The 14,048-nt window shown below is 36.0% G+C and overlaps 1 protein-coding gene across 25 annotated transcripts in view; it reads left to right on the top strand.

The window, feature by feature from the left end:
• EPB41 (erythrocyte membrane protein band 4.1) overlaps positions 1 to 14,048 on the top strand; it is a 199,325-nt gene that overhangs the window by 86,482 nt on the left and 98,795 nt on the right. For 24 of the 25 annotated variants that reach the window (XM_059136891.1, XM_059136886.1, XM_059136885.1 and 21 more), the window contains exons 2-3: positions 4,007 to 4,484; positions 10,206 to 10,418. In XM_059136891.1, the coding sequence (XP_058992874.1) occupies positions 4,014 to 4,484; positions 10,206 to 10,418 (684 nt within the window). In that variant the 5' untranslated portion in view covers positions 4,007 to 4,013. The remainder of the gene's footprint in view (positions 1 to 4,006; positions 4,485 to 10,205; positions 10,419 to 14,048) is intronic. The other variant, XM_059136905.1, reaches the window with a different exon arrangement.

Consider the following 14,048-nt stretch of genomic DNA (forward strand, 5'->3'; position numbering starts at 1 on the left):
GCATGTCCAGTTATATGGTAGAGTGTGTCAGTTTTGCACTGATAGTTGTTATTCTCTGATTCTTTAATCATGTCTTTTTTATTTAAAAATATTTATTGAGCAACTAATATTTAAAATCAGACACATCTACGTATTTGTGAGTTTCTGCTAAATAAAACAGAGATGCTTTCCTCTTGTGCTGTACATTCTATTATGGAGGGCAGACAATTCAAAAAAGGAAAAAAGAAAAGTAAATAAGGTAGTTTTAGACTATAAGCGCTATACAAAGAGTTAAAATGTGGTGATCTGATAGTGTCTTGGTAGCTAATTTTTAAAAAATTTGATTGCAGTTAACATATAGTGTTATATAATAATTCCACTATTGAGTGTTTACCCAAGGGAAATGAAAATACTAATATGAAAAGATATATGCACTCCTATGTTTATTGCACCATTGTTTACAATAACCAAGATATGGAAGCAACCTAAATGTCCATCAGTGGAGAAATGGATAAGGAAGATGTGGTAGCTATATATAATGGAATATTACACAGCCATAAAAAGGGTGAGTTGGCCATTCATGACAGCGTGGGTGGAGTTAGAGAGTATTATGTGAAGTGAAATAAGTCAGACTGGGAAACACAAATACCATATGATTCCATTCATAAGTGGAATCTAAAACAATAACAAAACAACAGTGAATGAATAAACAAACAACAAGCAGAATCAGACCTATAAGCCTATAATTTCAGAGAACAAACTAACAGTTGTCAGAGGGGAGGAGGTTAGAGGGTTGGGCAAAATGGTTGAAGGGGAGTGGGAGATACAGGCTTCCAGTTACAGAATAAATAAGTCACGGGAGTAAAAGACACAGCATAAGGGATTCAGTTGATGATATTGTAGTGGCAGTGTATTGGGACAGACGACAGCCACACTTGTGAACATAGCATAAGGTATAAACTTGTTGACTCACTTCATTCGTATGTCTTGATAATTCATTCCTAAATGTGTCAAAGAGATCATACCAGTGGAGATACCAAGAACACTGACTCTGGGCAAGTGTAATGACTACTTGGACAATTTGGAATTGCCATAGCTCTAGTTAAAATTTTCAATTGTCTTTTGATTAAGCAACAAAAAGAATTCTGAAACATGTTAGTGGTTCAGCTTCTGTGTTTAACCACATGTTGCCTCCTTTGCTTCACTCATTAATTCAGTGGGCATTTGTTGAGCATTTCTTGTGTCAAGTATTTTTCACTGTTCATATTCTACTTTCTAAAAGTAGCTTTTTGCTATCTTTATTTCTTAGGCATTTTGAGTATATTCCAAAAGTAATCTTTTTTTTTTTTTTTTTTTTTTAATGTCTTGCTACTCAGAGAGTCAAAGAGTGGTCATTGGGCCAGTAGCCCTGGTAACATCTGGGAGTTTGTTAGAAATGTAGAATCTCAGGCTCCATTCCAGACTTGCTGAATCAGAATCAAGATTCCTAGGTGATTCGATGCACATTAAAATTTAACAAGTCCATATATAGCATAGAGATTGTTACCATCTGTGTGTATTTTTTTTTTTAAACAATTGAGTACTTGTACTCATTCAGCTACTTTCTTGGAGACTCCCTTTCATGTGAAAGTAATTATAGGAATATCCTTGGAGGATCTTTTCTATTTTTAGAACTCTACGAAAAAATTATAAAGCACAGGAATAGGTAAATACTCTTGGTTTACAGAAGGATGCAAATAAAAAACTGTTTGAAGTGGGGCATAAGTGGTTTTCATATCTGCTAAAACTTTCACAAAAGATTTGTAATTTTTAAAAATAGGTCTTTATGAGAGACCTTGCTGCAAAATCTGTCATATGGGAAGATTTTAATACAGAAGTGGTTTCAGAACCTTTTCCTTGGGGTGAATGATAAAGTCGTATCTGAAACCCGTGGTAACTAATGCTAAGTTTTCATCCTGTCCTCTATTTTTGGAAAGGAAGTATGAAGTAAACTGATGCTATCAAGTCAAATCACTACTCTTCTAGAATAAATAGTAGTTTGATATCTGGCTTTTTTTTTCTGGTGGTTCAATTACGTAGAGATTAAAGAAGAAGACTTTTAGAAAAGTCAGTTGCCTACTCCTAATATGAGGAGGAACTGATGACAATATTATTTCTTTTATTTAAGTACAAATGTTAACTCACTCAAGGGTAACAAACTAAGAAGAATGTAGATTGGTTGGTAAATGTTTTAAGTAGTGTTTATAAAGACTGAACTGCATATTTTATTACCACAGAGTAATTTTTGTGACTTAGTAAATGAGAATAGAAAATGTGCTTTGAATTTTTTATTGCTTAAAATATTTTCATATTTTTATTGCTTAAAGTAATTGCCAGGAGAAATGCATCATAGGTAGAGAGAACAGCAAGTACGAAGAGCCTGAGAAAGTAATGAGCTAAAAAAAGTAATGAGCTCATTAATTTGGATTGTGAACATTCAAATAAAATTACTTTATCTAAATAATGTGAAGCAGATGTGAAGAGAATGTAAATGCTACTTTTTGAGTGGAGTGCTTTTAAGTATAGGAGTGAATCAAAGTGTAAGATCATTAATAGTTAACTTTATTTCCTGGTGTCACAGAAGTTTCTTGTGTGTTGGTTGTCCTCCTCCTCCTTCTCCTTCTTCTTCTTCTTTAAGATTTTATGTATTTATTTTAGAGAGAGAGAGAACATGAGCAAGGGGAGGAGCAGAGGGAGAGGGACAAGCAGACTCCATGCTGAGCACAGAGCCCAACTCTGGGGCTTGATCCCAGGACCCTGAGATCATGATCTGAGTTGAAGTGAGACGCTTAGCCAACTGAGCTCCACAGGTGCCCCTGGTTATTCTTTAGTAAACTAGATGCGACAGTGTTCTTTGGCTATGATTGTGAGACCTGACTAATAATGCTGGGATTTTGAGATCAAGAGGCTAGAAACCAACAGTTTTGAAATATATGAGCTCTGTAGCATGCCTGCCTTCTCTCTTTTGCACTCAGCATTTGCTTTCTAAATCTGTCTTCTCTAAACTTTATTTTCTTTTTAAGATTTTATTTATTTATTTATTTGAGAGAGAGACAGAGATAGCAAGAGAGAGAATAAGCTGGGAGTAGAGGGAGGGGCAGACTCCCTACTGATGAGGGAGCCCAATGTGGGGTTCAATCCCAGGATCCTGGGATCAAGACCTCTGCCAAAGGTAGACGCTTAACAGACTGAGCCCATCCCTGATGTGGCCAGGCACCCCTAAATCTCTCTTCTCCATTTTGTTTCTTTATTTTTCTGTTATTTTAACATTTTTCTCTATCATAATAATTTCACTGTCTATTAAAAAATGCTGATCATGGAAAGTCATATTCAGAAGGAAAAAAGGTCTTAAGGAACTTGAAGAAGGATACTTCTGCAAGAGACTGTAATTTAGTATTATAACATGAAAATGTAAGGATTTTTTGGTGATTATTTTAATCAGATACTTGACATTGTTTTCTGATAAATGATCAGAATTCTCATTTGCTGTTCTTAGTAGAGAAGTCTGTGCATTTTAAGAAATATAAAGAGAAAGAACAATAAAGAGTTGGGGACCTTTGATCTCATAATTTCTTGAGGTATAGAGATGTTTACAAGAATAATTCCTGCAAATTTTGCACCTTTATTAGATTGATACCCTCAAAGCATGGTAAAAAGCATAAGATCTTTTTAGGAAAGATAAAGGGTATTTGCTATATACAGTCAGAGCATTGAATTTGAAATATGCATTTCACTAAGTTGGCCTCAGGGGTAAGGTAATTTCTTCATGTGCATATATTTAGCAAGTGACAGCATTAATAATTTATTTGGGATGTATAGGTGAGATATTTTTGTACTTTATTTGAAGGTCTCAGGCTTAATGGACTGGAGTACTGTCTGTGGGTGATTAAACACCTAAATATATTAATTTTGGCATGCTTGGCATGATTTAAGGTTTTGCCTACGGTAATCAGTTTTGATTATAAGAGTTCTCCTCTTTTTTTAATAGCAACATCATGACAACAGAGAAGAGTTTAGTGGCGGAAGCTGAAAATTCACAGCACCAACAACAGAAGGAAGAAGGTGAGGGAGCCACAAATTCAGGCCAACAAGAAACTCAGCTTGAGGAGGCTTCTCAGGAGGCAGCTGAGGGAGATAATCAGTGTGAGCAGAAGCTGAAAACATCTAATGGAGATACTCCTACACATGAAGACTTAACCAAGAACAAGGAGCGGACATCAGAAAATAGGGGCCTGTCACGGCTATTCTCCTCATTTCTCAAAAGGCCCAAGTCTCAGGTTTCTGAGGAAGAAGGCAAAGACGTAGAGCCAGCTAAAGAGAAATGTGAAGGAGGTCAGAAAGAGATAGAATTTGGAACCAGTCTTGATGAAGAGATCATTTTAAAAGCCCCAATTGCAGCTCCTGAACCTGAACTCAAAACAGACCCATCCTTGGATCTTCATTCATTAAGCAGTGCAGAAACACAGGTAAGGATGTATGAATGAGGGAGGTGTGTAATGAAGACTGTATTGACTGTATTTTTCACTTAATAACATTTGCCATTATTTCTTACTAATCAGTTAACTTAGGCATTGATAAGAATTAATAACATGAAGCTTTGGAATTTCTCTTGTGAAAAAATTAATGTAATCAATGGAAACTTGACTTTTTAGAAGATGCACTCTATACTTTTATATTTACATTTTATAGAGCAAAGAAAACAAAATGAAAGAAGTATTTATCAAATGGGTTTATTCAGCCTATATATCAATTAGCTGTGATAATAGAACAAGTCCAAGATTTTTTAATGAACATATGATATATTATTTGCTTCAGGGGTACAGGTCTGTGAATCATTAGTCTTACACAATTCACAGCACTCACCATAGCACATACCCTCCCCAATGTCCATCAACCTCTCCCTACCCTTCCAACCCCCCAGCAACCCTCAGTTTGTTTCCTGAGATTAAGAGTCTTTTACGGTTTGTCTCCCTCCCAAGTCCCATCTTGTTTCATTTTTGACTCCCTACCCCGCATGACCCTCTGCCCTGTGTCCCAAGTTCCTCATATCAGAGAGATCATATGATAATTGTCTTTCTCTGGCTGACTTACTTTGCTTAGCATAATACCCTCTAGTTCCACCCACGTCATTGCAAATGGCAAGATTTCATTTCTTTTGATGGCTGCATAGTATTCCATTGTATATATGTATGCCACATCTTCTTTATCCACTCATCTGTTGATGGACATCTAGGTTCTTTCCATAGTTTGGCTTTTGTGGACATTGCTGCTATAGACATTTGGGTGCACATGCCCCTTCGGATCACTACATTTGTATTTTTAGTGTAAATAATCAGTAATGCAATTTCTGGGTCATAGGGTAACTCTGTTTTCAACTTTTTGAGGACCCTCCATGCTGTTTTCCAGAGTGGCTGCACCAGCTTCCATTCCTACCAACAGTGTAGGAGGGTTCCCCTTCCTGTGCATCCTCACCAACCCCTGACTTGCTAATTTTAGCCATTCTGCAAGTCCAAGATTTTTAATGAGAGGTGGGAAAAGGTGAGGTGGTTTAAAGTTCATTTTGTTGGAATTCTTAGGAGTGAGACAGTTTATCTGCAAATGTGGTCCTTTTATGAAAGTCCTCAAAAAAGCTATGTAGTAGATTCAAGCTATCCAGAGGTATGTGCTATGTTTGAGCCATGCCTGCCTTATTGTTACTGTTTTTTTTTTTTTAAAGATTTTATTTATTTATTTGACAGATCAGAAATAGGCAGAGAGGCAGGCAGAGAGAGAAGGAAGCAAGCCCCCTGCTGAGCAGAGAGCCTGATGTGGGGCTTGATCCGAGGATCCTGGGATCATGACCTGAGCCGAGGCAGAGGCTTAATCTGCTGAGCCACACAGGCACCCTTATTGTTACTGTTTTCTCCAACCAGATCATATTACCAGAATGTTAGTTATAGATAAGGAAGGCTAGCCCTTTATATCACCTTTGATATATCACCTACTACTGTAATATACAGTAGCTTAGGTCCTTAATTGTGTCACAGTTATGCTTTGCTATTAAAGAGTGATCATTGGGTTAGCAGCATTGGAGCTTGTTGGAAATGCAGAATCTCGGGCTCTACTCCAGACTTGCTGAATCAGAATCTGTATTTTAACAAAGATTGCTGGGTAATTTGATGCACATTAAAATTTAACAAGTACATATATAGCACATACTAAACATGGGTTGTGAATTTATCTGTCCAAAAAAATATTCGAAAGTATTAGTAGTATAACTGAAACTATTTTCTAGGAATCCCATTTGTTTTTAGCCTTAAAACAAATTAAAAGCTATTTTAAAGGGGTTTTTATTTTTGAAGCATGTGAGCATGCTTATTTGTATTGTTAAAAATATAAATCCTACATGTTTTTGGTAGGCCTCAGGTTTGGGCTACACAGTTTAATTAGATTTTTCTAAAAATATTACATGTATTTCTAGAAATACTACTTGTATATAAAAAGTGCTAACAGTAAAATTTAAGATAAAGTTGTAGTTACCTACTTGCTATTTGTGAAACAAAGTTGAAAAGAAGATTTACTGTATAATGTAATAGTAAACATGCATATATGGGGTGCCTGAGTGTCTTATTCAGTTAAGTGTCTGTCTTTGATTCGGTCATAATCCCAGAGTGTTGGGATTGAGTATTGGGTTCCCTGCTTAGCAGGGAGCCCGCTTCTCCCTCTCCCTCTGCCTGCCACTCTGCCTACTTGTGCGCTCTCTCTCTCTGCCAAATAAATAAATACAATCTTTAAAAACCAATAAATAAACCTGCAAGCTGTGAAATCGATCTAGAAAATCATAGCCGAGTGACACTTTTGCTTTATCAGTTTCCTCCTCTTGTGCAATGAGAATAAAATTCACCTCCTTTGGCTATTAGAGGATTAAAAAGATAAACACAGAAGGCTCTCAAGACATTGCCTGCCACTCATTAAATGTTAGTTATTACTATTTAACATGAACAGTAAAGGCAAAGAAACCTTATGTATTTTAATATCATTAATTTAATTTAATTTTAGAAATACCAAAAGAGTTAAATAACATTATCTTTCAGGAAGCCTTGAACTTTGAGGAAGTTTTTAACTGCCTTTTTTCTCCTCTGCTTTATGTAGGGAAAAAAAATCCATATTTTGCTTTAGTTAGCATTTGAATCAGGGCTGGTCTGTTTTATCTAAAGATCATAACATTTGTACTGAAGCTGAAACAGATGGTGGACAAAGTTAACTTTAGATTTAACTGAAGTTTCATTCACTGAAACTTTATTAAATCAAAATTGTGATAGATTGTATGCCGGTATTTATACATAAAGAGAAAGAAAATAGTACTGTTAATAACTCTCAAGGAGATACTGTTTATTTATTTATTTTTAAAAGATTTTATTTATTTACTTGACAAACAGAGATCACAAGTAGTCAGAGAGGCAGGCAGAGAGAGAGAGAGAGGGGTAGAAGCAGGCTTGGGGGTCGATCCCAGGACCCTGAGATCATGACCTGAGCCAAAGGTAGAGGCTTAACCCACTGAGCCACCCAGGCGCCCCAAAGAGGTACTGTTTAAAGGAGAAAACTATTTGGGGCTTTTTAGAAGCCAGTAATTATAATCATAACCTTGTGGATCAGAACCTTGTAGGTAAGGGTTTATTTGTTTAACCATATTTCTATATGTGTGATAGAGTTTCATTCGAGTTGTCCTTTTCTATCCAGATTTTTTAAAAGTAAGTTTGCATCATAAGACTGTACCAGTCTTTATGTCTGGTTCCTTGGATTTTTCAGAAGCCATGTCAGTTTTTAATGTTTATTTATTCATTCAACACATATTTATTAAAAACCTACTATGTGTGCCAGACCCTAAGCTGGATATAATTGGTATAATATGACAAAGAGGTTTAAGATCATGAATTCTGGAGGCAGATTGTTATGTAACTTTTTAACTGAATGATGCTGGACGAGTTTAACTTCTCGGGCTTCCGTTTTTTTCTCTAGACTTTTCTTTTTTGTTTTTTAATTTTAATTCCAGTATCGTCAACATACAGTGTTCTATCAGTTTCTGATGTATAGTATAGTGAGCTAACAATTCTATACATTACTCAGTGCTCATCATGATAAGTATTCTTGATCCCCTTCACTTTTTTTTTTTTTTTTTTTGCAATTGGGTTGTTTTTACTTTTTTCATATCATAAACTTAATTTCTTTAAAAAAATTTTTAATTCCAATATAGTTAACATGCAGTGTTATATTAGTTTGAGGTATAGGATATAATGAGGATAAAGTGAGTTCCTATAAATAATGCTTTTAGGGCGCCTGGGTGGCTCAGTGGGTTAAGCCGCTGCCTTCGGCTCAGGTCATGATCTCAGGGTCCTGGGATCGAGTCCCACATCGGGCTCTCTGCTCGGCAGGGAGCCTGCTTCCTCCTCTCTCTCTCTCTGCCTGCCTTTCTGCCTATTTGTGATCTCTCTCTGTCAAATAAATAAATAAAATCTTTAAAAAAAAATAATGCTTTTAGAATAGTAACTGATTGATTTTAATTGTTATATAGTGTTGTTGTTGTTATAAAACAATCATAATCCCTACTCTTGATGACATTTTATAGTCTAATGGAAGAGACAAAAAATTAGTAAATACAAAGTAATTATTTATTAAAAGAAATTTTAAGAAAACAATAAACAGGGTACTGACATGAATAGCAGACTGGGGATATGATAGGTAAGATAGCCAGTTGAAGGACTATTTGAAGAGGTCACATTTAAAAGGGTCACAAAGGGGGCGCCTGGGTGGCTCAGTGAGTTAAAGCCTCTGCTTTCAGCTTGGGTCATGGTCTCAGGGTCCTGCTTGGCAGGGAGCCTGCTTCCTCCCTCTCTCTCTGCCTGCCTCTCTGCCTACTTGTGATCTCTGTCTGTCAAATAAATAAATAAATAATCTTTAAAAAAAAAAAAAAAAGGTTACAAAGGATGGGAAGGAGCCTTTTAGACTACCTCCAATATCTAATTCAGGAGCTAAATAATTAAGTCCTTTTTTCCTTTATGTCAACCTTATATTCTGAAAGAAAAGAATTAATGAGGTTTAGTTAAGAATCTTTCAGCAGTTTTATTATGTTGGAAGTAAGAGAGTATGTGTCAAAATGTTGTTTCACTTACCTGTAAAACTTTGCGATGACTTCATGATAACTTTAGGAAACCCAGATTTCAAGTCTCTTGCTTCTTAGAATCTTCTTCCCATTGGGCATGATTGATAAAAGGTAGAAAGGAGTTAACTGGTAGTTACATTTGTTAGCCTAGTTTATATGTTGTTTTATGCTCAAAAATTGGTTCCAAGACTCTCTCTTAGCCATTCATAAGATTTAGAATATGTGATAAATCACATCTCATTTTATACTTCATAAAGCTACCTTGCTAAAATTGTGGAGCATAGGGCAGAGATGGTAATGTTTTGATAAACTTTAATAATATATAATGGTGGGATGCCTGAGTGGCTCAGTCAGTTAGGTGTCTGCCTTCAGCTCAGGTTACTATCCCAGGGTCTTGGGATCGAGTCCTGCATGGGGCTCCTTGCTTAGTGGAGAGTCTGCTTCTCCGTCTGCCTTCTGTTCTCCATGCTTGTGCTCTTTCTCTCTCTGAAAAATAAATAAATAAAATCTTTAAAATATATATAATGGTATAGTCAGGAAGCATATATAATGCTGAGAGCCATATATTGGTGTCCTATAGTTTGCCTGAGAACTTCATTTGTTGATTTGAAAGATGGATTCTACCTGAGAAGTTTTGAGGATAGCATAGTGTATAGATCTTTTAGGAGTTCATAATATCTTTTTTTTTTTTTTTTAAGATTTTATTTATTTGTTTGACAGAGACCTAGTGAGAAAGGGAACAGAAGCAGCGGGAGTGGGAGAGGGAGAAGCAGGCTTCCCTCTGAGCAGGGAGCCAGATGCAGGGCTCGATCACAGGACTCTGGGAGCATGACCTTAGCCGAAGGCAGTCACTTAATGACTGAGCCACCCAGGTGCCCCTCATAATATCTTTTATAGATAATTTATATAGTCTTAGTGTCACTTATATTTGTTTTAACAGTTTTTCTAATTCACCACATTCATTGGTAGCATTATTATAGTTATTAAAATGTATACAGCATATTTTGTGAAATGTCTTTATTACTGACTTGGTGTCATGGATATGCAGCCCGCTCAGGAAGAACACAGAGAAGATCCAGACTTTGAAACTAAGGAAGGAGGAGACCTTGAAGAGTGCTCTAAAATAGAAGTAAAAGAAGAAAGTCCTGAGTCAAAAGCAGAAAGTGAATTAAAAGCTTCCCAGAAATCCATCAGAAGACACAGAAACATGCATTGCAAGGTTTCTTTGTTGGATGACACAGTTTATGAATGTGTTGTGGATGTAAGTACATTTTAATTTCCATAGTCATAATTCATACAAATTCATTCATGTAGGGTTGAGTAAGTAGTTCTAGTGACTATTTCCAGGGACTGAAATGTTAATAGGGATTTTCTGGAAGTGGAGGTCTGGAACAATTTTTACTGAGCCTTACTTTCTTCTCCAGTTTTGTCTATATCTGCCAAAACTTGTGAATCAAGCATGTGTTACTTTTATAATCCAAAACAATTTTGTTTAAAAACAATTGGTTATTATTTATAGAGTGACCTGCCATGACTAGATTTCCCAGGTAGCCTTAATTTCTGATATTAAATCTAGCTATCCTCATAATTATATTTGTGAAAAAGTTACTGGGTGGTCATTTCTGCTGTCCCAGATCTAAACTGTAATAAGCCCTGGTTTATTCAATCCATTTCTTTAGCACTATGAAATAGGATATAAAAAATTTAAGTCAAGTAATGCCATTTTTTAGAATACTTTATTGTTTTCTGAAAAAATAAGTGATCGAGTCAGGATTGAATAAAAATGTGTTACTTGGTTATTTTTTGCTCCTTCAAGACAAGTTAAAATCCCTAAAAATCTACTAATCATTTTTTTAACCGGAGCAGTAATTATCAGTTATGATATGATTGATATTAAACAATGTGATTATTACTAATAATAGCCTTTATTGATAAAACATATATAATTCACATATATTTGTATTTTAGGTAATTATGAATTGAATTATTTATATGCAAATGCAAATCTATCAAAGCAGTAATAGTCTAAAATATCACCCTATATCTATCAATAGACATTCCCTCTCCAAGTTTTAAAAAAGAAATCAAGAAAAATACAGTATTGCACTTTGAAAATAGCTGCTATCCTGTTAACCAAGGACCTGTGGTCTGTTCTTTCTGCTTCTCTCCACTACCTAGTTGAGAGATGGGAAAAGCTATTTCACACATTCTTCCCATTTGGACCAATGTCCAGATCTGGGTTCTTTATACCTGAAACATTTGGGGGCAGATATGTTTCAGAATTCAAAATACTTTGGTTTTAGAAAGGCAGTAAATACTTTGGCTGCATATTTCATAACACACACAGCAGGGTGTGTGGCAGTACCAGGATTCATTCTAAGACAGGTACAGAAAGACCATAAATAGCCTCGTAATAGCTCAGGTCAGAATTTGCCTTCAAATGAACTTTGGAATCTGCCCCCTTGACCCGAAAAGCCTAAAATTTTACTTTTTAGAGCTTCTGGACTTTGGAATTCTAAATAAGGGAGTAGGGACCTGTACATGAAGACTCCCCAAATCAATTCTGTCATTTGGAGTGAAAACATAAGAGAGAAAAAAATGAAGAAAATGATTAAAATAGATGAGTTAAGTCTGAAAATGAATTAATAGCTATATGAATTATTAAGTCATTAAAAATAACTCTGCTCATGGAGAGGACGTGTGTGTGTCAAAAATGATTTCTAACTTTTTTTTTTTTTTTTTTTTTTATTTTATTTTTTTATTTTTTTTTTTTAGACTTTAATTTTTTATTTTTTATAAACATATATTTTTATCCCCAGGGGTACAGGTCTGTGAATCACCAGGTTTACACACTTCACAGCACTCACCAAATCACATACCCTCCCCAATGTCCATAATCCCACCCCCTTCTCCCAAACCCCCTCCCCCCGGCAACCCTCAGTTTGTTTTGTGAGATTAAGAGTCACTTATGGTTTGTCTCCCTCCCAATCCCATCTTGTTTCATTTATTCTTCTTCTACCCACTTAAGCCTCCATGTTGTATCACCACTTCCTCATATCAGGGAGATCATATGATAGTTGTCTTTCTCTGCTTGACTTATTTCGCTAAGCATGATACGCTCTAGTTCCATCCATGTTGTCGCAAATGGCAAGATTTCATTTCTTTTGATGGCTGCATAGTATTCCATTGTGTATATATACCACATCTTCTTGATCCATTCATCTGTTGAGGGACATCTAGGTTCTTTCCATAGTTTGGCTATTGTGGACATTGCTGCTATAAACATTCGGGTGCATGTGCCCCTTTGGATCACTACATTTGTATCTTTAGGGTAAATACCCAATAGTGCAATTGCTGGGTCATAGGGCAGTTCTATTTTCAACATTTTGAGGAACCTCCATGCTGTTTTCCAGAGTGGCTGCACCAGCTTGCATTCCCACCAACAGTGTAGGAGGGTTCCCCTTTCTCCGCATCCTCGCCAGCATCTGTCATTTCCTGACTTGTTGATTTTAGCCATTCAGACTGGTGTGAGGTGATATCGCATTGTGGTTTTGATTTGTATTTCCCTGATGCCGAGTGATATGGAGCACTTTTTCATGTGTCTGTTCGCCATCTGGATGTCTTCTTTGCAGAAATGTCTGTTCATGTCCTCTGCCCATTTCTTGATTGGATTATTTGTTCTTTGGGTGTTGAGTTTGCTAAGTTCTTTATAGATTCTGGACACTAGTCCTTTATCTGATATGTCGTTTGCAAATATCTTCTCCCATTCTGTCAGTTGTCTTTTGATTTTGTTAACTGTTTCCTTTGCTGTGCAAAAGCTTTTGATCTTGATGAAATCCCAGTAGTTCATTTTTTCCCTTGCTTCCCTTGCCTTTTGCGTTGTTCCTAGGAAGATGTTGCTGCAGCAGAGGTCGAAGAGGTTGCTGCCCGTGTTCTCCTCAAGGATTTTGATGGATTCCTTTCGTACATTGAGGTCCTTCATCCATTTTGAGTCTATTTTTGTGTGTGGTGTAAGGGAATGGTCCAATTTCATTTTTCTGCATGTGGCTGTCCAATTTTCCCAGCACCATTTATTGAAAAGGCTGTCTTTTTTCCATTGGACATTCTTTCCTGCTTTGTCGAAGATTAGTTGACCATAGATTTGAGGGTCTATTTCTGGGCTCTCTATTCTGTTCCATTGATCTATGTGTCTGTTTTTTTGCCAGTACCATGCTGTCTTGATGATGACAGCTTTGTAATAGAGCCTTAAGTCTGGAATTCTGATGCCACCAACGTTGGCTTTCTTTTTCAATATCCCTTTGGCTATTCGAGGTCTTTTCTGGTTCCATATAAATTTTAGCATTATTTGTTCCATTTCTTTGAAAAAGATGGATGGTACTTTGATAGGAATTGCATTAAATGTGTAGATTGCTTTAGGTAGCATAGACATTTTCACAATATTTATTCTTCCAATCCAGGAGCATGGAACATTTTTCCATTTCTTTGTGTCTTCCTCAATTTCTTTCATGAGTACTTTATAGTTTTCTGAGTATAGATTCTGCAAGACAGAAGAAAGAGATATTAAGGAGTCAATCCCATTTACAATTGCATCCAAAACCATAAGATACCTAGGAATAAACCTAACCAAAGAGATTTCTAACTTTTTTGAAGTATTTAAAAAAATATATTTCTCAGAGGTCATTAGCATGTTTGATTTTTTTTTCATCAATTCCATTAGGTAGGATAGATATAAATAATCTATCCTAAAAAGAAAAGTTTTACATAAAAAGAAAGCTAATATTCAGAATTATTAATAAAATTGATCTAGGTTGTAAATGGAGGAGCCAAGACTTTTGACTATCCTATTTTAGCCTCTAAGTCAGGCTAAGTAGGAATATTAGTACCCAAATTT

The sequence above is a fragment of the Mustela lutreola genome, chromosome 10 (assembly GCF_030435805.1).
Source record: "Mustela lutreola isolate mMusLut2 chromosome 10, mMusLut2.pri, whole genome shotgun sequence".
Taxonomy (NCBI): domain Eukaryota; kingdom Metazoa; phylum Chordata; class Mammalia; order Carnivora; family Mustelidae; genus Mustela; species Mustela lutreola.